Source organism: Taudactylus pleione, unplaced genomic scaffold (assembly GCF_031769625.1).
Source record: "Taudactylus pleione unplaced genomic scaffold, aTauple2 ptg000381l, whole genome shotgun sequence".
Taxonomy (NCBI): domain Eukaryota; kingdom Metazoa; phylum Chordata; class Amphibia; order Anura; family Myobatrachidae; genus Taudactylus; species Taudactylus pleione.
The window spans coordinates 2975934-3001587 of NW_028284782.1; the positions used below are offsets into that span (position 1 = coordinate 2975934).

The 25654-nt window shown below is 47.2% G+C and overlaps 1 protein-coding gene across 4 annotated transcripts in view; it reads left to right on the forward strand.

Moving 5' to 3' along the window:
- OGT (O-linked N-acetylglucosamine (GlcNAc) transferase) overlaps nt 1-25654 on the forward strand; it is a 113346-nt gene that overhangs the window by 28966 nt on the left and 58726 nt on the right. For all 4 annotated transcript variants that reach the window (XM_088445549.1, XM_088445547.1, XM_088445548.1 and 1 more), the window contains 5 exons: nt 8207-8402; nt 22674-22814; nt 22894-22994; nt 23079-23232; nt 23345-23446. In XM_088445549.1, the coding sequence (XP_088301675.1) occupies nt 8207-8402; nt 22674-22814; nt 22894-22994; nt 23079-23232; nt 23345-23446 (694 nt within the window). The remainder of the gene's footprint in view (nt 1-8206; nt 8403-22673; nt 22815-22893; nt 22995-23078; nt 23233-23344; nt 23447-25654) is intronic.

The window sequence follows — 25654 nt, forward strand, 5'->3', positions numbered from 1 at the left end:
TGCAGCTAGTTTGGCTCCTCCCACGCTGCCTCCCATAATGGGTACCCACAGCAGTTCCAGCCTGGAATACCTGCCTTTTTATGGAAACATACTATTTGGAGCAGAATTGGATAAGACAGTGGCTGCTATGGCAGCCTCACAATCTGCCGCTCTGCCATCAACAGCTACATCTAAGCCTAGGCAGTCCTCTTTTGGTCCTTTCGCCCTCAGGAAAGAGCAAAAGTACAGCTCTTCTCCAGACAGTCTCGTTCTCGCAGGACCACAAAGCCGCAAACTAAGAGGATTTGGTCGGTCAGACGTCCAGCTTCCAGGCTGGACGACAAAACCTCCGCCTGTTGGGGCGGGCCGCCTCCTGGGTGATCCCAGGGTGGGAGGCCGACTTCTTCATTTTGCGGACTCCTGGCATCAAACAGGCGCCTGGGTCCGAGAAGTGGTCTCTCAGGGATATGCCCTCACCTTCCGGAGGCATCCTCCCCAGAAGTTTTTTGTACAACTCCCCCATTAGACTCCATCAAGGCTTTGGCCCTCCAGGAGACCATTTACTTCCTATTGCCTGCAGGGGTGATGATCCCGGTTTCTGTGGAAAAACAGATTATTCCAATCTGTTTTTAATTCAGAAACCAAATTGGTCTCATCGCCCTATTCTAAATCTGAAAACCCTCAACAAGTTTATCAGTGTACCCAAGGTCTGTATGGAGACTTTTTGGTCAATTGTTCTGGCAATGGAACCTTGAGATTTTATGGGTTTCCTGGACATTCAGGATGCGTATCTGCTTGTGCCTATTACGCCATCCCATCAACAATTTCTACGATTTGCTGTCCTGCAGCAACATTACCAATTTCAGGCACTTCCCTTTGGTCTGTCAACAGCCCCTCTGGTCTTCACCAAATAATGGCAGTTATGGCGGCCAACATCAGGCGTCAGGGAGTCAGAATACAGCCATACTTGGACGACCTGCTGATATTGGCACAGTCTCCAGGTTTTTTACACCATCATCTCCAACTGACCATTGCCTGCCTGAAGATGCACGGCTGGATCATCAAAAGTCTTCCCTTTCTCCAATATAGCAGATGATACATCTGGGGGCACTCCTGGATTCTCAGGCACAAACCGTGTTTCTGCCAGGGGACAAGTTTTCGGCCCTATTATTGCGAGTGCGTAAATTGCTCCGCAAGCGAAAGGTATCCATTCTCTCATCGATTCAGGTCCTGTGGGCAGTGGTATCCACCTTCGACATGGTGGAATATGCTCAGTTGCACTTCAGGGGTTACAATAAACAAACAGAGGAAATTCCCCTTGCGCTCCACACTCTATACTGCTGCCTAACAAGACAAAAAATGGAGGCTTCACACTCCACCAAACAGAATTCTATTACATCAAGTATTGTCCCGTACTGGCGCTAATATAGTTTTACACAGTACTTTCCTTTAAAATTGGTTTTCCAATTTTTAATGCAAAGATTCCAATGAGTGCTGTGTTTCCTCTTTGATCAGTTACTCCAACTCCCGATATTGGTGCACTCATTAGACAAGGCTGCAGTGGGCTTGATGCAAACAAAGCAAAATCCAAGAGGTCCCGGGCAATGAAGCTCGGCACCACCGCAGAGAATGTAAATTGTCTTGGCTTGCTGGTAGTCAATGGTTCCCTTGTAGCATGTAGTCCACCACTGCGGTGGTGCCGAGATTCATTGGAATCTTTGCATTAAAAATTGGAAAACCAATTTTAAAGGAAAGTACTGTGGAAAACTATATTAGCGCCAGTACGGGACAATACTTCAGGGGTTACATTTACTAAGATGGGAGTTCTATTAAGAAGTGATGTTGCCCATAGCAACCAATCAGATTCCAGGTAAGGTGTTAGATAAATGAGAAGTAGAAGCTGATTGGTTGCTATGGGCAACATCACTTTACCATTTTAGTAAATTTACGCCCTGGCCTCTGCAACAATTGATTCTCTCCTGGTGGAATGGGCAGTATCATCTGTACCAGTCCCAGACAATCCTCTCTCAGATTTCAGACCTCTTCTAGGGGCAAGGGTTAAGTTCAGAGGCAAGCTGACGACCAGCTTCAAATCCTATAAATATGTAAATAGCATGACTGTGTAGACTTCCACCAGGGAAGTATACTTTGGTGGAAGGCTGCATTCTGCTTTTTTTCCGCGGCATGGCTGTATATAACATGCAATTTTCTTGGGTGCGAAGCAGTGTCTGTCATGCTTTGAACTCCTGTGAGGCCCCTTCAGGCCAGTACTTCATGACAGGTCTACCTTTCGATCTTGTCAAACTTGCAGGAGTCTCAGGTTTTTCTAGCCTACGAAGTCGCCACCCTAGTTTTGCCTAATCAAAGAGGGGACTGGTTTGTACATCAACCTTTTCATCTTGCAGAAGCTTGTTTGGCCCCTTCCACGTTGTCCTTAACTTTGTCACTCAATGTCTCTCAAGGTTTCCATGTTCAGGATGGAAGCTCTCTGGGTTCATCATGCATGCCTTGGAGCATTGGGTTTTTATGGTGTCCCTATATCAAGGATGCATATAGGAGTACTATCAGCGTTGCCTCCGCTTTGCATTTCTCTTGGATAATTACCAATTTTAGGCCTTCCCATTTGGTTTTGTCAATGGCTCTTCATGTCTTCGTGAATGTAATGTCCGTACTGGCGGATGACCTTCGACTGAGCGGGTTTTCCCCTACTTGGATGATCTCCAGCATGTGGCTCAAACAAGAAGATCCTTCAGTCACTTTGGCTCATATATTGGCACAAGTCCTGGCTGACTCCGACACAAAGAATGCTTTACTTGGGGGCTCTGATGCATGCCTGGTCCCAGCGAGTTTTCCTCCCCAGGGACAAGATTTTGGCCTTACAGACACCATTGAGGTGTCTACTACATTTACCCTGGGTATCGGTAAATCTCTGCATGAGAGTTCTGGCAAAGTTAGTCTTTACCTTCGACATGGTGGAATTTGCTTAATTTCTTCATCCGCTAGGGGCCACTGGAGGCTTCAAGACAGTGGGGTATAGACGGTGCTGAGTGGGAGCTGGCACTTTACATTTTTAAGAAGTGTGACTAGCTCCTCCCCCTCTATACCCCTATCCAAGCCCAGTCTTAGTTTGTGCCCGAGAGGAGCTGGTTGTGTTTCACACACCTCCTCAGGGTTTAGTATTTCAATAAAAGCGCTGCTGTGCTGAAGAATTCATTGAGGAACAGACAGACATTAGCTGCACTGCCTGTGTGCATCGCTGGAGCTGCAGGGGAGACCTCGCAAGTGCACGAACTTCGCATGGGGTCCCCGACTACAGAGACCTCAGTCTCCACATAGGGGTTTCCGCATGCCGCTGCTTGCATCGCGCATAGCAGTCCCCCAGCAGTCATTACCGTTGCCGCTAGCTCCGTGAGTACTCTCTGGCTCTCCGACTACCGGGGTCGCCGGGTCAACACTAGAAAAGGCGGGATTTAACTCAGCAGGTTGCCCTGATTAGCGGGGCAGCCAAGTGAATAAGCGTGCTTATGTTTAAATTAAGCGCCATAGCAGGGGGGCGGAGCTTAGCTCCGGAGTCCTGCACCCTTCCTCCCAGCGGCCCCAGCACTTCTCTGGAAGTGTGCTGGAGGCCATTACATAGAGGAACAGCGTCTTCTGCATATCTAGATCACTATGCATTAAACTGGTAGCCTAACCTGGACTGTAAGTAAGCAGTGGGGTTTAGGCTGGTCAGGAGAGCATTTAAGGCAGGTTAGTAACTACTTATCAGTGGTTATTCCTTCTATGACTAGCGTTTTCTGGCACTGCTAGGAGCGCTATTTGGGCAAGTGTGGCTCTCTCCTGCCTCTCTATCCCAGTTTCTTATTTTTACCTTTTTCACTACACTTATGTTTTGTGTGGGGTCTGTATGTAGCATGAAAGGCAAATTTAAGACATCTCAAAAGTTATTTACCTACAAAAAGTGTGTAGATAAGTTTACACAGGGGCAGTCATCTAACTCCCGATGTGTGACAATTGCAATACTGAGAAACAATCTGCAGGGATGTCAGAACCACCGCCTTGGACGGCACAGGTTACATCCGTTTTATATCCTCTCTGCTGAGCTAGAGGCTTCTCGGAAAAAGTCTTCCAGGTCAGCGGCTCTAGAAGAATCAGCATGGGCGAGCTTCTTAGCTAAATCCATGGAGGGGATTTCAAAAGCCATGACTTTCTGCGTACCACAACGGGATCCTCTCCTCAGGTATCAAAAAAAGACTGTTACACTCAGTCCTCCGTACGGAGGGGATAGAGACTTTAATTTCTGCATTCCGCCAGGTATTGCAGATACAGGAGGAGGACTCGAGTCCTGTACAACAGTCTCTCTTTCTTTCTAAAGAAACCAAGACATGCTATTGCTTTTCCGGTCTAAGAAGAGCTGGATTCTCTTCTGATGTCAGCTTGGGAACATCCGGATAAAAAATTTCAGATGTCCAGGCGGTAATTATCCTTTTATCTTTTTCCAGCAGACAACAGAAAATCTTGAGACACTGCCCCCCCCCCCCCCCCTTACAGTAGATCCATTGGTATCGCGGCTGTCTAAAGAAGACAACGCTACCAGTTGAGGGGGTCACGTCTTTAAGACACATCTGACAGGAGATTGGCAAAAACACTCAAGTCCATTTACATAGCTGCAGGGCTGACATTGGGTCCTGCGATTGTAAGCTGCTGGACTAACAAAGCTATTGAGCTTTGGGCAAAACAATTGGCTGACGGAATGAGAGATCAGCTGCGGTGGAGGAGCTTATTCCGTTAGCAGAGCATATAGGTGAAGCTGCGACTTACCTGGGAGAGGTGTCCAAAGACCTTTGCAATATCCCATCCAGGACTTCAGCTCTGGCAATTTCGGCACATAGGCACTGTGGCTTAAACAATGGCAGGCGGATACAGAATCCAAGAAAGCTATGGAAGCGCTTCCATTCACGGGAAGTGTATTATTTGGAGCTTAACTAGATAAGTGGATTTCTCAAGCTACAGGAGGTAAATCCACTTATCTTCCTTCTGCGGCTCCTCCCCCTAGAGGAGCTTACTCGGGATCCTCGTTTCGGTCCTTTCATGCTCCGGGACATTCACGTGGTCGCTTCAGAGGACGACCATCAACTTCCTGTGGTTCCAGAGGACGTAGCTGAGCCAAAACACCTGCTCAACAGGAGGTTAAGTCTACTACCAAGCCTAGTGCATGACTGGGTTCCCTCTCACCTGGGGGACCCCAAAGTGGGAGTGCGTCTACGGACTTCAGAGGAGTATGGACGGAATCTTTTTTGGACACTTGGGTTCGGGATCTCATCTCTCAGGGATACAAGCTTGATTTTCAGTTTCAACCTCCACTTCAGTTTTTTTTACCACAGGTTTGCCAGTTTCCAACGACAGGAGTGTCGTTTTACAGCAAGCTATAGACAAGCTTCTGTCTGCCAGAGTGATGGTCCACGTTCCCAGACATCAGACCAGACAAGGTTTTTACTCCAGTCTCCTCTTCGTGGTTCTGAAACCAGACTGCTCGGTCAGACCTATTCTGAACTTGAAGGATCTCCATCCCTACCTAAGGGTTTTCAAGTTCAAGATGGAGTCCCTTCAGTCAGTGATTGCGGGCTTAGAGGAAGGTGAATTTATGGTATCTCTAGATATCAAGGACACCTACCTTCACATCCCTATGTGGCTTCCTCACCAGGCGTTTCTGAGATTCGCAGTTTGGAACTCACATTTCCAGTTTCAGGCCTTTACCCTCTGACTTAACAGCCCCCAGGGTATTTACAAAGGTCATGGCTGTGATGATGAGTACCTTTGGAACCAAGGGGATCACTATTATTCCTTACCTGGACGATCTCCTGCTGAATGCCCATTCCAGGGGCCAATTACTGCAGATCATCACAGCGACTCACTGCCTTCTCATCCGTCATGGGTGGATCCTGAATTTTCCCAAGTCTCATCTGCAACCGACGCAAAGGCTACAGTTTCTGGGAATGATCATGGACACCTTATGTCAGCGAATGTGTTCCTCCCTCAGGAAAAAGCAACCTCCATTCAGGAGATGGTGAGGACAGTCCTTCGACATGTTTGCATTCACCTCCTAGGGAAGATGGTCGCGGCATTCGAGGCCATTCCTTACGGACGCTTTTATTCCAGGACGTTTCAGCTAGTCCTCCTCTCTGTGGACAGGATCTCATCTTTTCCTTCACCAACGAGTAAAGTTAAGTCCCAGAACTCGGATATCCCTTCTCTGGTGGTTGAACTTTGTACACCTACTGGGGGGAAAGAGATTTGGAGTGTGGGATTGGACTCTTCTCACCACAGACGGGGGGGGGGGGGCTGTGATTCGGGAACATTACTTCCAAGGCCGCTGGACAGCACAGGAAGCGAGTCTGCCGATAAACAAATTGGAATTGCGGGCAGAGTTCTACGCGATTCAGACAGCAGATCACCTGTTGCGGGGCAGAGCAGTCACGGTCCAGACGGACAATGCCGCAACAGTGGCGTACATAAACAGATAAGGCGGCACCAAAAGTCGAGCAGCTATGAAAGTAGTAAGCCGGATACTAACCTGGGCGGAAAGGTTTGTGATGGCAATCTCCGAAATCTTCATTCCAGGCATAGAAAATTGGGAGGCAGGCTACCTCAGCGCTCCTTTCCGAATGGAACCGACCCTGCCTTGAACTACAGGAAGCTGGTGTTGACAAGAGCCTATTTGGTGTGCAAGCTTATTTTACCTGGTGTTCTAGCTGGCAGCTAGACCTGGCAGTCTTCTGACTTTTTCCAATTTCTAGTCCTTTCTGCAGGAATGGTTGGATTTGGATCTCCATGTCTCTTCCTCAAGGTTTGGGTCTCTGGCCTCTGCGCTCAACCCTTACTTCGTTGGACATTGTGCGAGCCCTCCACATTTACGTAGACAGGCATATGGACTTCTGCCAATAAAATGCACTGTTTGTGCTCTATGCTGTCCACAAGAGGGGTTTTAAGGTGCTGATCTAACAGGCTGGTTCTTGATTTGGTGAGGGCCTATTCGACAATGTTTGGCACTTTCTGGGCAGCTAAGCAGAGTGCCTTGGTGGAGCAGCTTTGCAGGGCGCTATGTGGTCCTCTGCACACACCTTCATTTCTACAATTTTGACACCTTCACCTCCTAGATACGCTAGTTTTGGGTGAAGGGCACAGCACAGAAGCGTTTGCTCCCTGATTTTATGCAGGAAACAGGACTCCTGCTCTTATTCTCTGGCTTTGCTCGTAGTTGCTTTCTTGGGGAGACTGGTGCACCAGGCCCACCAGTCTCTTGTTTTTTTTGTTTTTTTTTTCTTTTCTTGTCCTCGTACTGTACTGTCCTTTTGGGCTTTGTTAGCAATAACTGGTTGCTTTGGGCAGCGGTTGGGAAATAGAGAAGAGGAGCCTGTGTTGTTAAAATCTAAACTTCCCCATGGAATTAGAGAAAGATTAATCGGGTAAGAAATACAATCCCGTTTTTGCAGTCATTAAGCAATTTAATAAACCACTGTAAGACTAGTATTTTCTATACTTTAGACATAGTGCCCCAAAATTATCGAACACCCACTTATCTTGGAAACCAAAGAACTTCTGATTTGAGCGAAGTCTTGTGTATCTAACTGTTAAAACTGTAGCTTAACTGAAATTAAATGTAGGGGTCAGTATTCTTCAACTTTGTAAGAAATTGCACTGGGAAAACTAAAGGCCAATAGAGTTGCATATGGGGAGGCCTGTACCTGCAATAACCTGTTTGAGTACATAATCTATAATGAGTGTTTCTAGTATAAAGGCATCACAATTTAAAATTGTACACATTGTCCTGCCTCCCAAGGGTGAAGTAAGACCCCCAAATTGTCTGCAGGGCAATTTAAATCTATAACAAAAATAAAAAATTGTTATTACAGATGTGTCCACATCTATCCTCTGTGCGCTACAAGTTGCACCACACAACGCGGGAGCTCCGTGTGACTCTGTAGCGCAGAGCTTCTTTTTGTGCAAAGTTTTACCTTCAAATGTATCTTACTCGCATAGCGATGTGAATGTTTAGCATGAGCAGCTTCTGCTGATTAAAATGATATGCAGCATGCCTATATTCTGTGTGTGACTGCGGGTGTATCTGCACGCAAAATGCTACGTTAGTGTTACAGCCACTGACACTGTAACGTAGGCTAGATGTATGTGAACACATCTGTATACTGAAGTTTTGTCCTCTGTTTTCCAGAGCTGTTGCAGCATATTTACGAGCCCTTAGCCTCAGTCCAAATCATGCTGTGGTCCATGGGAATTTAGCCTGTGTATACTATGAACAAGGGCTTATTGATCTTGCGATTGACACCTACAGACGGGCCATAGAATTGCAACCACACTTTCCTGATGCCTACTGTAATCTTGCCAATGCTCTCAAGGAGAAAGGCAGTGTAAGTATAAATTAATATCTAGTGTGTATCTTGCTGCTGCATCGGTGGAGTGTAAATATAGAGCTGCAGTCCCTGGCTGCAGGGATGAGTGCCAACCGCTGGGCACTGGGAGCCTGCTCCCAGTGCCACACACTACAGCAGAGTTGGGGTAGCAAAGCTCCGCACTGGACACAGTATATAATACATAATGAAATATATATGTCTTAAGTAAAGTACATAAAAAAAATTCTGTATAGATGTATTTTTTTAAATTTTTAAATGTGTTTATAAAATGGCTGTATTTAAAATAAATTTTGCACATTCAGTTTTCCCTGGAGGACCAGGGGGATCGGGAGCTTTTCGTGGGCTGCTGGTTTACACAGCCCCCCTCCCAGGCAACTGCAATATCCTCCCTGGCAGCTTCCTGCATCAGCGTTTCATGAGGAGATGCAGGGTGAGTTGGCCAGCGCAGCCAGTTAATTTGTTTTCTTGAAGCTCTCGGTGACCAGGAGATTGCTACCTGGGGAGCTTGTCTATCTGCCTCTGGAGCCCAAATTCAGCCATCGTGATAAGTTCCCCCAGCAGAATCCTGGAATTTGAATTTTGGAGGGAACTATCGCCCCACTCCAGACTTGCTGGCACCTGGGCTGCTGTAACTGTCCAAGTTGGCTCAGTCAGAGAAGTGACCACTCCCCACTGTCCGTTGGGGGCAATATTAAATGTGTGCATGCACGGCACATGCACTTAGCTTGATTGGTTTAAGTACCATGGGCATGCATACCTCCTGTGGTATTGTGTGTTGGAACAGGATAAAAAGAGTGCCTGTGTGCCCTGCATGAGTATATCAGCTGGAACATCAAGAAGGATTGTAACATCTTGTATGCTGTGATTGCCCCAAGCACCTTCAGCAAGGGGATTTGTCTTTTTCAAGACATTTTAAGCAATAAACATCTTTACATAAGACACTTGCATCTTCTCGTTTCCTGTGAGAACCAGCATAGTGTAAAGTGCTATTCCGTACTCCGGCTGTTCTGGATAGAGCCCAGTGTCTCAAAGCTGAAATCCTCTGCCAGCTACATGCAGATTTGTCCATCGTGAGGGCCAGTGGGAATTAGCCGACACTACCTAGGAAGTGTTGCAGCAGCATGTCAACACATATCCAGAAGTAGACTGTTCCAGGTGCCGGTTGAATGATCCTAGAAGAAGTGGTGCCAGAGTAGGAGCTTGGTGGTGGCAGCGAGTTACTCGTCCACTACAAAGTGGAGGAGGAGTTGGTAACAGGTGGCTACTGACGGGTAGAAGGAAATTCCTAGGAGTGGTGAAGTAAGCCCATGGAAGAGTAATCGCCCTCTTCTATCAGTGTCCAAGAATCTGTGATTATCTGGTGGATGAAGATTACCCGGTCGGTCACAGGTATAGACTGGTGACAGGAGTTTAGGCACTTCAAATTTGCTGGCAAAAGCTCAAGATTTCAAAGCTCATGCAGCTCACCACATGCCCTTTAGAGCTGAGCAGAGATACTCACTCTTCTGATACATCCATAGAACCACGCAAAGTGACTTTGCTTCTGGGGTCCCTGACAAACCTCTTAAGCCTCCACCTCCATGGCACCTGAAGACCTGACTAAAAACAACCATCCAGCTAATAGGACTAAATTTAAATATATAAACTCAAATAACCTGTGTGTTGCAAAAATTGTATAAAGCAGCAGAGATAAAAAAATGTGCTAGTGGTAACAGTTACACACCTGTGATTCGGGTCTGTTGGACAGACATAATATGTGAAGGAACCCCTGCGCTAATTAATATGCATAGGGGTTGATATGGATGAACTGACAATCACCACACTGCTATAATTTATAAATCTTTACTTATAATAAAATATAATCTAACAATATCAAATTGACCGGTCAATATACAATGTAAAAGTCACCATATTATAGTGGTACAATTCTTAGATACACTATCACAAAAATGTATTGCTGAGAGAGGTGAATCCAAAACATAAAAAAACATTTAATATAAGACACCTATTGTATATTATGTCTCTCATAGATAAAAAAAACAAAAAGCAAAACTCAATCATCCAGTTCACAGGTAAAATATTGGAATGTTTCGCACTAAACGTGTGATCCCGCTGCAATGCTCTCACCAAAGCGCTGATCCTATGTAATATCAGACAGCTGGCTCCATATTAGGAATCCTGGGAGGCATCTAATGTACAGTGTAAGTAGATGAAATAATGTCTATTTCCAGGTAACTAAAGCCAGGTAATTGCCGGAGGAGGCTGCGTCCACGGAGAGACAGTGCATGAGCGGCTCACCTGATGGTGCATTAAAGGTGCTTTAGCCGCGTCTCAATCCCAGCCTCTACTCCGACTGCCAGCAAACGTCTCCCGGTGTCGCTGAAATCCACGTCCCAGCTGCTGAACACCACCAATGTGTTTAAATGAGTCCCAATGTGTCCTGGAAGGATACCTCTGACCGGTTTTGCTCCACAATGTTGGGGCTTTAGCAAAGATTTCAGCGACAGTGGTGACTTTTACATTGTATATTGACCGGTCAATTTGATAGTTATATTATATTTTGTTATAAGTAAAGATTTATAAATAATTATAGCAGTGTGGTGATTGTCAGTTAATCCATATCAACCCCTATGCATATTAATTAGCGCAGGGGTTCCTTCACATATTTTACCTGAAGACCTGAGTCATTCTTAGGCCCACATACGGCAGCTGTTCTTTCTACTTCAGGGTCCATAGGGGTCCACAGGGTGACCTTGGGGTGTAGCTGGATCCTGGATCCTCGGGCACCACGGAGTTAAAGCTTTTAGCTGCTCCCAGGATGCACTTGGGTCCAACCTCCCCTATACCCCGCCCCCGAGCCACAGGCACCTCAGTTTAAGATGGTGCCCGGCCAGAGTCGGGTCACCCTGCGGGGGGGGGCTGCAGGAGCAGCCCCCTAAAGCTTTTTTTAACTTAGTTAAATTTATTTATTTTTTTTGACTAGAGTTTTTTTCTCCAGAGCGGCAGCGCTGGGCTGTCTGTACAGACGCCCACGCTGCCGCTCCTTCTCCCTGCTGGCGCCGCGACGCCAGCACTGAACTGGGGATCGCGACGGGGGAAGCCAGAGTCTGTACTAGCCGGACTCTGGCTTCCCCCGGGACTGCTGCCGGAAGATGCCGGGGAGCTTAAGGTAAGCCGCGCACCGCTGATTAGCGGCGGTGCGCGGGTAATGCCTTTTATATGCAGTCCCATGCCCCCGGTCTAGGGGACAGACCGGGGGCGCTAGCGGTGGCGGCGGGCCCCCCCTCCATCGGAGGCATACCCCGCCAGACCACTAGACCACCAGGGTAATTAAGCGGCAAGCGGGATGCCGCAACCTTGGGGGTTAAATATGCTAGCCAGGGGAGGAAGCCTTCCCTGTCTAGCGGCTCCTCCCCTCAGCTCAGCGCACCTTTCAGCTAGTAGTCTGGCGTCGCTGAGCTGCAGCTACTCGGCCACTCCTCCTCTGAGGTCTCCAGCGGCCATTTTCTTACTGGCAGCGTGGATACTCTCAGGGAGCACGCGGACCGGTCCCCCTGTGTACCTCTCCCCCGACAAGGACAGTGTACACAGCACTATAGCCCTCCCAGACACTGAATCTGGGAGGTTGATTGTAGTGGAAAGGTGCAGTGAGTATATCTTCCTGCATGGTATGTGACTTTTGCTAGTGCTGCCTGTCTGTGTCTTTTTTCTACTTACTGTCAGCCTGTACCTATCCCTTTCCTTCTCCTACAAGCCCTACAGGTGTGCGGGGGAAGGGCGTTTCTACTGACCTCTCTTATATAGATCACGTATTTGTGAGGTCCGTCACATACAGTTGTGTGCTACACGGTGCCATATTGTGGGGGGCTGTTCAGCACACTGGTGAGTGCGCACGTTTTCTTCCTAAGTCATGTCTGAGGAGGAGATTGAGCACTCCGGGGCTCCGGCATTGTTCTCCTGCAGGCGCTGTTCTGCAGGAGTGGATAGGGAGGATTTGTCACAGGACGGCCTGTGCGGACGGTGCCAGGTGGTCCCTGGTACGTCTAAACCTCCCATGTCGCAGGAGCCACCATGGGCGATGTTTTCCCAGGTGCTGGTGTCCATCGCGGACCGTCTGTCGGTCCCGACTGCCGCCCCTACTAGGGCGTTGCCCCAGCCTGCCATCCTCCATTCCCCGGGTGTCCCACAATTATTGCAGACTCCCCCGGGGTCTCAGCCTGTTGGTCCCTATGCGGGGTTGCCAATGTATTTTCAGTCCACCCCTGTGGCACAGCCGGCTGTGGTGCCATTTCAGGCTCCTGTGACAGCTCCTCCACCCTGGGTGGATGCGCTTTCCCACACTGTCCAAGATTTGGCGGCAGCATCTTCGGCTTTTCAGTCGATGTTGCGCAGTGACGTGCCCTCCAGGGCGTCTAAACGCTCAGTCATGGCACAGGCTGCGCATCTTTCGGATTCTGAGGGGTCCTCGGATGATGGTGAAGTGCAGGATGACTCAGCCTCAGATGCCTCTGTCCAGGAGGTAGACACTAAGTCTTCCATCAATGTGCGGGCTCTGGTTAAGGCGGTGCGGGCTATTCTTCTGATTGAGGATGAGGCACCCGCTCTCAAGTCAAGGTATCCTAGTTTTAAAAAAGCTAAGGTTACTTCTACAGCGTTCCCCTTGTCTGATCAGTTGACTGATCACATGGCGGTGGCCTGGCAGACGCCCAGTAAGCGTTTCCTGCCACAGAAACGCTTGGCGTCCAATTATCCATTCCCAGAAGCGCATTGTAAGAAATGGGAAAGTCCGCCTGCAGTCGATTCCCATGTAACACGCCTCATCAGGAGTGCTACTTTGCCATTGCCGTCTATATCCTCGCTGAAGGATCCTACGGACAGGAAGGTGGAGACTTGTCTAAAGTCTATTTATTCTCTCTCAGGGGCTCTAGCCAGGCCGTCCATGGCCATCTCCTGGGTGGCCAAGGCCATTGAGGGGTGGGCCAACGCCTTGGAGGACACGTTTACGGATGAATCTCCGGACGTCGAGAGGGCGTTGTTAGGACAGATGAGAGATGCCGCCTCCTACATTGGAGAAGCATCTTTGGATGCTAGCCTGTTGACCTCTAGGGTTTCGGCGGCAGCAGTGTCTGCTCGTAGATCCTTGTGGTTGCGGTCTTGGAGAGCAGACGCGGATTCAAAGAAAGGCTTGGAGGCCTTACCTTTTAATGGGGAATTACTATTTGGTCCGGACCTGGACAAAATAGTAGATACCCTGGCAAAATCCAAGTCAGCCTTCCTCCCTTCAGCTACTACACCTGCTAAGGTCCGGAGCTCGGCGTTTCGTTCCTTTCGGGTTCAGGGCAAGGCAAAGGGTCAGTCCTTCCCGAGGCAGTCCGCACCCAAGACCGCCTCAAAGCCAAAGAAGCAAGCCTGGAGTGCTAGGCGCCCTTCTTCCAAGCCAGAAGATAAGCCTTCTGCGTGATGGGACGGGCCTCCTTCTGGGGGACCCCAGAGTGGGAGGCCGACTTCTTCAATTCGCCCTGTGCTGGCACAATACCACCACGGATGCCTGGGTGCGAGAAGTGGTCTCCCAGGGGTACGCCCTGTCTTTTCGGCACAGGCCGCCTTGCCAGTTTTTTTGCACAAGTCCTTCTCAGGACAAAACCAAGGCCTTGCAGGTTCAGGAAGCCATAGAGGCCTTGCTGACGGCGGGGGTCATTATACCCGTACCACAGTCTCAACGTGGGATGGGGTATTACTCTACGCTGTTTCTGGTGCAGAAACCCAATGGCTCTCATCGCCCCATCCTCAATTTGAAGTCCCTGAACAGGTTTCTCAGGGTTCCCAAATTCAGGATGGAAACTTTGCGTTCCATCATACTGGCGATGGAACCGGGGGATTATATGGTCTCCCTGGATATCCAGGACGCCTACCTCCATGTGCCTATAGCAACATCGCACCAACGGTTTCTGCGGTTTGCTATTCTCCACAACCACTACCAATTCAGGGCTCTACCCTTTGGTCTCTCCACGGCACCAAGGGTATTTACCAAGGTGATGGCGGTCATGGCGGCTCACCTTCGGAGCCAGGGGATACGGTTGCTACCGTATCTAGACGACCTCCTCTTGCTGGCAAGCTCCCCGGAGGTACTGATCCAGCATCTCCACCTGACGGTCGCTTGTCTACAGGCGCACGGCTGGTTGATCAACTGGAAGAAATCCTCCCTCATCCCATCACAACGGATGGTTCATTTGGGGGCCCTGCTGGACTCTCGTCAGCAACGGATTTTTCTGACTCCAGAGAAGGTCTCCTCCTTACAGCTGCGGATTCACAGTTGTCTGAGCAGTGGCAGAGTGTCGGTGCACTCAGCGATGAGAGTTTTGGAGTCCATGGTGTCGGCATTCGACATGGTGGAGTTTGCCCAGTTCCATTCCAGGCCCCTGCAGGGGCTGATTCTTTCAGAATGGAACGGATTGCCACACAGGATCCGCTCTCAGATGCTGGTGTTGTCCTCGGAGGTGCGTCTGTCCCTAGCCTGGTGGCTGCAGACAGCGCATCTCCTGGAGGGGCGCCCCTTTTGGATCCCGGAATGGGTTCTGCTTACGACAGATGCCAGTCTCCGGGGTTGGGGGGCGGTGACAGGCTCCTTGTCACTTCAGGGTCGTTGGTCGGCGGAGGAAGCGATTCTTCCCATCAACATCCTGGAACTGCGGGCAGTATACAGAGCCCTGCAGTCGTCCGGCACCGCTCTTCACGGAAGGGCCGTTCAGGTGCAGTCAGACAACGCCACCACGGTGGCGTACATCAATCACCAGGGAGGGACTCGCAGTCGAGCTGCGATGTCGGAGGTGTCCCGCGTCCTGGCTTGGGCGGAGCGCTATCTTCCAGCTCTCTCGGCAGTTTTCATCCCAGGAGTCCTCAATTGGGAGACAGACTTCCTCAGCCGTTACGATGTGCATCCCGGGGAATGGTCGCTTCATCCAGAGGTATTCCAACTACTCGTGGACAAGTGGGGGCTGCCAGAGCTGGACCTGATGGCGTCCCGTCACAATCACAAGCTGCCTATGTACGGGTCAAGGACAAGGGACGCAGGCGCAAGTCTGATAGACGCGCTGTCGGTGAAATGGCTGTTTCAACTGGCTTACTTGTTCCCTCCGATATCTCTGCTGCCTCGGGTCCTGCGCAAGTTCAAACAGGACGGAGGCACACTGATCCTGGTGGCCCCAGCGTGGCCCAGAAGGCCGTGGTACTCCGATCTGCGGAGCCTGTCCATCGACGCTCCGTACCTCCTACCTCAACGGCGGGACCTGTTGTCTCAGGGGCCCTGTCTTCACCCGGATCTGGGTCGACTATCTTTGACGGCGTGGCTCTTGAGACAGCCGTCCTGAGGTCTCGGGGCTTTTCTAGCTCCGTTATTACCACCATGCTGAGGGCGCGCAAGCCTGCTTCCGCGAGGATCTATCACAGAGTGTGGCACACTTACTTTCAGTGGTGCGAGGCCAGAAACTATGATCCCCAGGTGTTCCGGGTTTCGCGTATTCTGGCTTTCCTTCAGTCGGGTTTGGACTTAGGATTACGTCTTTCTTCACTGAAGGTACACGTGTCTGCTCTGTCGGTGTGGTTCCAGCGCAGGATCGCTGCTATGCCGGACGTACACACCTTTTTCCAGGGTGTTTTGAGAATCCAGCCTCCCTTTGTGCCACCTGTGGCCCCGTGGGATTTGGCGGTGGTTCTTAGGGCCTTACAGGGTCCTCCTTTTGAGCCCTTGGAGTCAGTGGAGCTCAAGAGGCTAACTTTTAAAACTGTTTTCCTCTTGGCAATTGCTTCTGCCAGGAGGGTTTCAGATTTGGGGGTGCTTTCTTGTCGTCCCCCTTTTCTGATTTTTCATCAGGACAGAGCGGTGCTTCGCACTCGTCCTGATTTCCTGCCTAAGGTGGTTTCCAGGTTCCACATTAATCAGGAAATTGTTGTACCAGCCTTTCAGTCACCTGATCTTTCGGCTGGGGAGACTTCCTTAGACGTTGTAAGGGCACTCCAGGTTTATGTGGACCGGACTAGTTCTGTGAGGAAGTCGGATTCTTTGTTTATCCTCTTTGGTTTTCACAAGAGGGGTTGGCCTGCCAACAAACAGACTCTAGCCCGTTGGCTTCGTTCTGTTATTATTGAGGCTTATATGCAGGAGGGTTTACCTGTTCCAGCCTCTGTTAAGGCTCATTCCACTCGGTCCGTGGGCCCTTCTTGGGCTGCTAGCCGTGGCGCCTCTGCTGTTCAGCTCTGTAAGGCGGCCACCTGGTCTTCCATTCAGACCTTTTTGAGGTTCTATGCGTTTGACACCTTTGCCTCTCAGGATGCATCCTTTGGGCGCCGGGTTCTCCTATCAGCACAGGAGCGTCCCCGCCCTTAGTTGGACTGCTTTGGGACATCCCCAAGGTCACCCTGTGGACCCTGAAGTAGAAAACAAGAGATATGGTAAGAACTTACCTTTGTTATCTCTGTTTCTACGAAGTCCATAGGGTCCACAGGGCACCCGCCCTGACGCACCTGGCTTCATATGGGCTCTGTGACTGGTCACCGGTTTTCCGTCTCCCATTTCTGTGAGTATGGTTCTTGTGTGTTCCAGTCTTCCTTCTCTCTGTTTCGTCTCCTCCTCCGGCCTGGGCTGCTTACCAACTGAGGTGCCTGTTGCTCGGGGGCGGGGTATAGGGGAGGTTGGACCCAAGTGCATCCTAGGAGCAGCTAAAAGCTTTAACTCCGTGGTGCCCGAGGATCCAGGATCCAGCTATACCCCAAGGTCACCCTGTGGACCCTATGGACTTCGTAGAAACAGAGATAACAATGTTAAGTTCTTACCATATCTCTTGTTTTCCTAAGAGAGTTTTATGACTACCGCCGCTTCTCAGACTATGAAAGCGGCAAATTTTGGGGGTTTCACAGACCCATGAGTAGTCTTCTAGGAAGTAAGTGAGGTGGCAGGAGGCCCTGAACCTCTGGTTTCCTCTTATGCAGAGTCCAACAGGAAGCTCTAAAAGTGGCTATCAGAATGATACTATAGATCGGAAAATGTAAGAAATGTGAGAATCCAGTCACTTTCCTGTTTAAATGGAAAAAGAAACCAACATACTGGGGCATATTCAACTGGGGGCGAGAATAGCAAAAATTCTGCGCTCGCAGAGTTTTGCTTGCAGGTGCAGGATTTTTACTATTCAATTAGGAGCAGGGTTTTTGAGCTCTGGAGGTTTTGTGTGCTCCTTCATAGCACAACCAATTTTTACTAAAATCCATAATATTTGGAAAAATGGTCGGGATATTCTCTGGGACTATGGCGGCACCCCTCCTAATGACTGACTAAGCTAATTGGAAACTTCTAATTGCTTAGTCAGTAGTACCTTCTGAAGAGCTGTCTTCTCCCTCCAGTGTCGGGACCTGGTCTTCTGCATCAGCGGTATGTCAAGCGAGTGTGTGTGTCCCAAGTGTAAGTATGCTGCCCCCACCTCCCCGTAACGGGCACTGGGAGAACTACATCTCTCAGCAGTCGCCTCCCCAGTGAGGAGATTTAGGGGAGGCCACTGGGAGCTGCAGAGACCCCCGGGCAGGTATGTGTCATTTTTTTTTATTTTTCTTGACGCTGCGCTGGGTTTTCAGTTCTGAAAACCCTCGCAACCACTTTTTTAAAATTTGATACCGCGGGTATCGTGAGAGTGCATAGCCAGGATAATCCAAAATTGGGCGCCAGGTTTTTTCCTTGTTAAGCCTCGCCCCAAATTGAATATGCCCCATACTGTTACTTTCCTCCCCTCTTTCACTCAGTTGGAAGTCCTGATATCTGAAGCATAGACTAGGTTCACACCTATACAATGTTTCGGTCCACTTCACTTCCGAGCAAAAGTCCCGACCACAGTGCCGATATGCGCGTACACACCTATACAAGCATACTAACAACCTTTGATCTCTGACTGCCATAATGTCAAAAGAAAATTGTTGTACCACTTTACTCTCTTCCATTTAATGTTGCAGAATCATAATTGGCGTATATAGCCATGTAGGCTGCAATGTTAACTTTTTTGGGACATAATCCAAGAAAAATAAAGTATACAGAACCTTCGTAATAAAACCGTTCTGAAAAAAACTTTTTTTTTTTTTTTTTTTAAGGTGAATAGATGTGCTATAATTGCCTATAAAACGTACATGAACTTTGGTTGAGCTAAAGCAGGGGTGGGGAACCTTTTTTTTTTTTTTCTGCCGAGAGCCATTTTGATATAACATTATTTGCTGGCTGGGTGCAGGCCACGCCCCCTCCATGTAATGTGTCACGGGGCGGGGCCACAATCGGGCCGGTGTTTACAGCAATGCCCGGAGCATCCTCAGGATGCTCCGGGGAGCTGTAATAGCAGGGGTGTGACCATCTGAAGCGTCCTAAGGACGCTCCAGGTGACACTGCTGCATAGATTCTGGTTGCAGTGTGCCGTTCTAGTCACCCTGCTAGCCAGATGAGGCTAGCAGAAAAAAGCTCAGAGGGCCAGACCAAATTATTATGCAGGCCTTAAATGGCCCACCTGCCTGAGGTTCCCCATCCCTGAGCTAAAGGGTAGAAATGTGTACCGAATGAATAGTAATTATGTGTTTGATCATGTTTTAGCTACATACAGTGGTGGCCAAAATTGCGGACACTTTTTGAAATTTGAATGTTTTTCAACTTTGAATGCTTATAAAAACTGTTACACTTCATGATGTGTAATGATTCATATATCAAATGAAAGGAAATGTAATGCTGAATTCAACACAATAAACAGAGGTCAAATATTTGCAAGGGAAGTTATGTAGTGAAAACAACACTTGGGGTGAAAATACCTGTGTACTTATGATGTTACTGTCCGATCAGTATTTCGTTGGGTATCCTTTATTTTTCAAGACAGCAGCACAGCGACGTGGCATTGAATCAACCAATGTTTGGAGCTCTTCCTTCTTTATTATGTGGTGCCATGAGACAATCATAGCCTCAATTAATTGTCTTTTTATTGGATGGGCGCCTCAGATGTACCAGTTTTTTCAAACTGAACCACAAATGTTCTATGGGGTTCAGGTCTGGGCTGTTTCCTGGCCATCCCAGCACCTGTATGTCATTCTCCGTGAACCACTGTTTGCATATCCGTGCAGTGTGGCAGGGAGTTGGATCCTGCTGGAAAAATAATGGGGCATTATCTGGAAAAAGATCCCTGATAGAAGTTTTGGTTGTAGGATGGTGTCAATGTACTTTCTGCTGTTCAGTGTGCCATCTATGACATAAAGGCGGCCTACAGCATCTGCTGTCATACATGCCCAGATCATAACACTTGTAGGATTCTTTGTTGTCGCTTGAATGCATTCTGATGTACCTCTTCCCCGATGCGACGTCTAACATATTTTCTCCCTTCACTACCAAATATCGATATCTTAGTTTCGTCACTCCATATCACCTGTTTCCACTGACCTTCTGTCCATGCAATGTGTTCTTTTGCCCACTGTATTTGTTTCAGACGCTGCTTTTTAATCAGCAGTGGCTTTTTTCGGGGAATCCTACCTTTTAGGCCAACCTCCGTTTAGTCTTCTCCGTACCGTTCTTGCACTGACAAAAACACCAGTTGCACTCAGTTCACTGCTAATGGCCGCAGATGACATCCATCTGTCCCTGATGCAAATTAGTTTTATTCTCCTATCATCAATAGCTGTTGTGCACTTTTTCCGGCCTTTTCCTTCTTTGTTTTGTATAGATTGTGTTTCCGGATAGCGTAAAGAAAACTTTCATGCTCCTGATGTTGTCACATTCCCAACAACTTCTCTCGCAATTGCTGCATACGAAAGACCATTTTCACGTAACTCCACAATCCTGGATCTCTTCCTGGGTGACCAGTAACCACTTTGCCTGGACAACATTGTTGTATTTATTTCTTACACCGTCAATAGCACTAAACAATACACACAAACATCCAACCGTAATTGCACTTCAGTAACCAACTTTATTCTGCAAAATGAAACGGCCAAACTGACCTTTCCCACCTTTGAACATGACCTTGCACCTGCCAGCTGATTGGTCCTCAGAACGACTATTCCGATTGGCTGGTAGTAACTGTTACTACAATCCGCATCTTGAATCTCACGCATCTGTGCTTCTTTGTCTGACTGTAAGTAGCATAACTTCCCTTGGAATGCAAATATTTGACCTCTGTTTATTGTGTTGTTTTCAGCATTAAATTTCCTTTAATTTGATACATGAATCATTGCACTGCGTGAAGTGAAACCGTTTTTATAAGCATTCAAAGTTGAAAAACATTCTAATTTCAAAATGTGTCCAATTTTTCCACCAGTGTAGGTTCTAAAGGAAGGTGTGCAGGGCGCTTTTAGCCACTTGAAATACATTACTACTTTCCATGCTTTATAGTAGAGGAAATTTTAGCGAGTGAAAAAATTAGATACTGCAGTATCACTATAAAGGCCAAATACAATGGTGGAAAACGATAGCAGGGAAAATATTTATATCAATGGGGAAAGTGTACACGTGATAGCGCAGCAAACCACAGGACCTGGTTATTTGTGCATGTCCACAGAGGTAGCGCTGCTACTGGTATAGAATCGCAAGAACGGTCGACAGGCACCTTTTGGTCCGATCTGGCCCTGTCTTATAGGATGCATTTTAACAGCCCATAAGATTCAATTCTTAGATACAACCAGTTTTCTTACAACAAAATATGATCAAAGATGCGTACACACGCTTTCAATATCAAAAGAACGGGTCTAAATCGAAACTATTGTAAAGGTGTGTACCCAGCTTAAGCCTGATTGCAGATTTTGGGTATCCTGCAGATTGTAGACTCTGTATCTTCTAACTAGCTACTTTATGGCAAAATAAAATCCCCTCCAGTGGAGTCAAAGCTCCAATAAGGGTGCTGCATCTCAGTGGTTTACAAGGCTCTGGTCTGCGGTCGCTATTTCTTTAGAGGAAGAGCCATAAAGATCCAATTCAACAATGCTGTAACTTCAATAATTCTCCAAGGGGGAACACAGAGCGCCCTGGACAGGAGAGAAACCAGTAGAATCATGCGTTGGATGAAGTAAAACACTTCAGTCATTTGTAGTGGTTTTCATCTTTGGGGTGGAAAACTGGGAATTGTTCCTTTTTTCTGGATGGTGTTAACTCTGTACCATTTGTGGCAAAAATATCTTGACTTTATTTAAGCTGAGTACACACTTGTTCAACTCCCAACCAGACAGTTGGCACAATCCTACCGGAGACTTAGGTTAGGTGTTGTATCTGCGACCTATGTGTACATACCTGACCAATTTTTCTGCAGATCTCCAATTTGCATCTGCTAAAACCATCTTGCGAAAAGATTGTCACCATACACACTCATCCAATCTTTGGCAGACCAGTTGCCATTCACAGAGAAGAATTGGACAAACCAGTCTCAGGAGAGTACACACTTCTAAATCTGTCTGGGGATTGGTGGTCTGGTGTCCTGATTTTAAAGCAGGTTTCAAAATCTTTTCACAAAACAGACTACCAGGATTGGATGAAACCAGAGTTGGTGTGAGCGTACACACTACCAATACCTGCTCAACTGATAGGAGTTTAGATTAGATAAGAATTGGACTAGTGTACTCTGCTTTATTTGAATGACAGGATGCAGCATTTCTGCTCAGAGATTTTGAGTTCCCGGTAGACTCCTGTCTGTCTGTTGGAACTTCTGTCTGTTCTTCCTGGTTACACCGGTTGGAAAGCCTCTACAGGTGCTAGAAAAAAAGATAAGGTTAATTGTTTTTTTTTCCAGTCATTCTGGCAGTACCAGACTGGCCTGGAAGGGTACTTGAATATTTTAAAGATGACAGACATGGTGGTACCTGCCTCCAAGACCCAGTCTCTTTTAAATTGGTTCTCCTTTCATCAGAGTTTACCTTAATTAACAGTGTGGCTGTTTAAGCCATGATCCTTGGAGCTAATGGTTTTTCCTTTTTCCCTTTATGCTATTTCTGTTTTTAGTCCTTGCTTCTTTCATTGCTATCTTTAGATTGTTTTTCTTATCTGCTGCTCATTCTATACTCCTGGACTACACTTCAGAGTTTTGTTAGACAATGCAAAGTTTCCATGCAGCCAGTGGGGTATAGAGATGGAGTTTGAGCATTTTTCCTGGTAAATTTAAATACCCACTTCCTATCATCATGCGCTATACCCATTTTATTCTGTGTCCCAATGGAGTGCGAGAATGTAGGTACAAAAATTAAATTTGTACTAGCTCTAATCAATAATTTGTTCCTAAGGTGGTTGATGCTGAAGAATGCTACAATACAGCTCTTCGACTCTGCCCTACACATGCTGATTCTCTGAATAACCTTGCTAATATCAAACGAGAACAAGGAAATATTGAGGAAGCAGTGCGTCTCTATCGGAAAGCTCTTGAGGTAACTAGTCTTATTGTGTACCGGTAAACCCTGTTCTGTTCGGGTTTCACTTAGTCCTAATTTATTTTTAATATTTAAGGTATTCCCGGAGTTTGCTGCAGCTCACTCTAATCTTGCCAGTGTCCTGCAACAACAAGGAAAGCTTCAAGAGGCTTTGATGCATTACAAGGAAGCCATTCGGTAGGCTTTGTTAGTGTGGTAAAATTAGTGTATAATTGTCCTGTTACCACTTTACAGTTTTTTAAGAGTTTATTTGCTTTTCAGAATTAGCCCAACTTTTGCAGATGCTTATTCAAACATGGGCAACACATTGAAGGAGATGCAAGATGTCCAAGGAGCTTTGCAATGCTACACCAGGGCAATTCAGATTAATCCAGCCTTTGCTGATGCTCACAGTAACCTGGCATCCATTCATAAGGTAATTTTTGCATTTTAAATATATTAAAACTGTATGTGACAAATGTAGATGTTCCAATATATAAAACCTTTTAAAAGTCTGTATGATAATTTTGGTAATCTCTCTTTTAAAGGATTCTGGGAATATACCAGAAGCAATTGCTTCATACCGGACTGCTCTAAAACTGAAGCCTGACTTTCCTGATGCATACTGCAACCTGGCACACTGCCTTCAGGTAACTGGTTTTGTTTTATCACATTTAAAAATAAATGTAAAATGTAATTTCTTCGCATATTTTTTAATACAGAAAGTCTCAATTCAGTAGTTGCAGATACTTGTATCTGGTTTGCCAACTTGTGTACACAGCTTTGCCAAAATAATCATGAAATGTCTTTATGGGTCTCAACTTTCCAAATGCCTGTCCCTGCAGAGTTTGAACAGATCTACTTTGTTCAAGAATCTAAAACACTAATTTACCATTGATGTGACCGTATATTTTGAAAATGTATTTCTCCTACCTCCATGGGGGACACTGGCTTACGCTGGGGTATAGTGAGTGGTGTATGGAGCTTGGTTTTTTGATGTAGTTCTTATGTGAATTATTTTAAATGTTTAAAGAGTCCAATCTCTTGCAGTGTGAAATAGTTTTCTGATTTTGGGGTGTAGGGTACTAAAAAAGTGACTATCTGTGACTGATTTAAATATTTTTCTGTTAGTATTCTGTAAAGACATTTTTCTTTATCCATCTGGGGGATGCCTTACATCTAGGTTATGCATAGTGGAGAGTGGAGTCGGACACTAGTTGAAAACTGGCTCCCTCCCACCGTAAGTTTTTTTTTTTTTTTTTTTTTTTGGTGCCTTTGGAGTAAGGCACTGGCTAGGTCCTAGCCCTTAGTTAAGTTTTACTTCTTTATTTTGGTGTTTGGTTTGAGAGCTTAGTTCCTGGAGACAGAGAGGGAGTTATATAGATAGTGGTCTGTGTGAACCTGCAATCCCACTCTAAAGTTGGCCCCTGAGAGAGTCACAAATATACATAGTCCCTGGGTCTCTCTCCATGCCAGACAACAATCTGGGGGGCTGCTGGCAAAGAAAAGGTAAGATGTGTTACAGAATGTGATAGATCTCATTGCTATTTTGCACTGCTTCCCAGCACACTGCTTTTGAGTAGATTGGCTGGGCTTATTATTACTCACATGTACTGTAGAGCCGTTATGTCGCACCTATCCGAGGCTTCCGCAGCACCACACCGCTTTCAGTTCCCAGTGGTTCCTTGTAGGGCCGCCGGAAGGATTACAGAGCAACATGCTGCTGGCTTTTGAGGAGAGGGGCTTGCTGGGTTTCAGGACACGTCGCTGCTGCATGTGTAGGTGCGCAGAGGGTGACGTCGTCATACTGGGCCGTGGGTAGTCTCCGGGGAACGCCGGAGGCTATGTTTAGACAGGTGTCCTGAGTGAGCAGGATGCCGCAGCTGGCCATGCCTCCCTCAGGTATTTTTAAGTGTCAGCAGCTAAAGCGGCTGCAAAGCCAGGCATGAGAGTGGCTGAAGTCTGTGTGGAGGAGCTCACAGCAGATACTGGGGGATGGAGGCCGACAAGGAAGCAGTTGACTAAGGATTATTATATGTATTTAGCCTGGTGTTTATGGGCTTTTAGATATCTAAGCATCTTTTACTGCATTTTCTCAGAAATGTAGGCAGTAACATACAGGGGTATAAGATTTGTTTTACCTTTTTGCAAAGCATTTGGGCTTTTAAGGACTAGAGTTTTTTTGCAGTTCACAGATGGGTGAATAGAGTCTTACTTAGCCTCTCCTTTTTTTTTTTTTCCTATTTCAATCACTGCTTGGTTAGACTTGTCTGTCTTTTCAGTATGGAAAAGCCAGACAAGGTTTCCAAAAAAACAGGGATCATTCACTGTTTATACTTGTATAAAATGTGAGAAAAAATTGCCCAAAAGTACAGATCCGGGGTCGCTCTGTGCGGGGGGTTTCATTATCAGGAAGTTCAGCTGATCAGCTGAACAGCCGATGATGCCTGATTGGGCAAGATCTACATGAATTATGTCACTTTCAGGAAAAAAATCTGATATACTGTGCTCAAGCTCTTACTTTATCTGATCGTTCGGTAGAGCCCAGATGGGCCCAGAATATGGGACGATGTCCCTAAATAAAATACTGTCTGCAAGGGCCACAGCCGTTTAAAAGACATTCAGGCCGTTCCTCAGTAGATTTTCCTGGAGAAGAGGCTTCAGCTACTTCTTCACAGGAAGAAGTGGTATTTGATTATGACTGGGATGACACCTCAAACTGGGAGGGTGACTCCCATTCAGATTCAGGAGTTTCTATGTTGATAGATGCGATCAGGGAAACTTTGCAGCTACAGGAAGCAGCTATTCCGGAGACTGTTTTCTGACTCGAAAGGTTCCATTGCTAGATGGGTCACTTC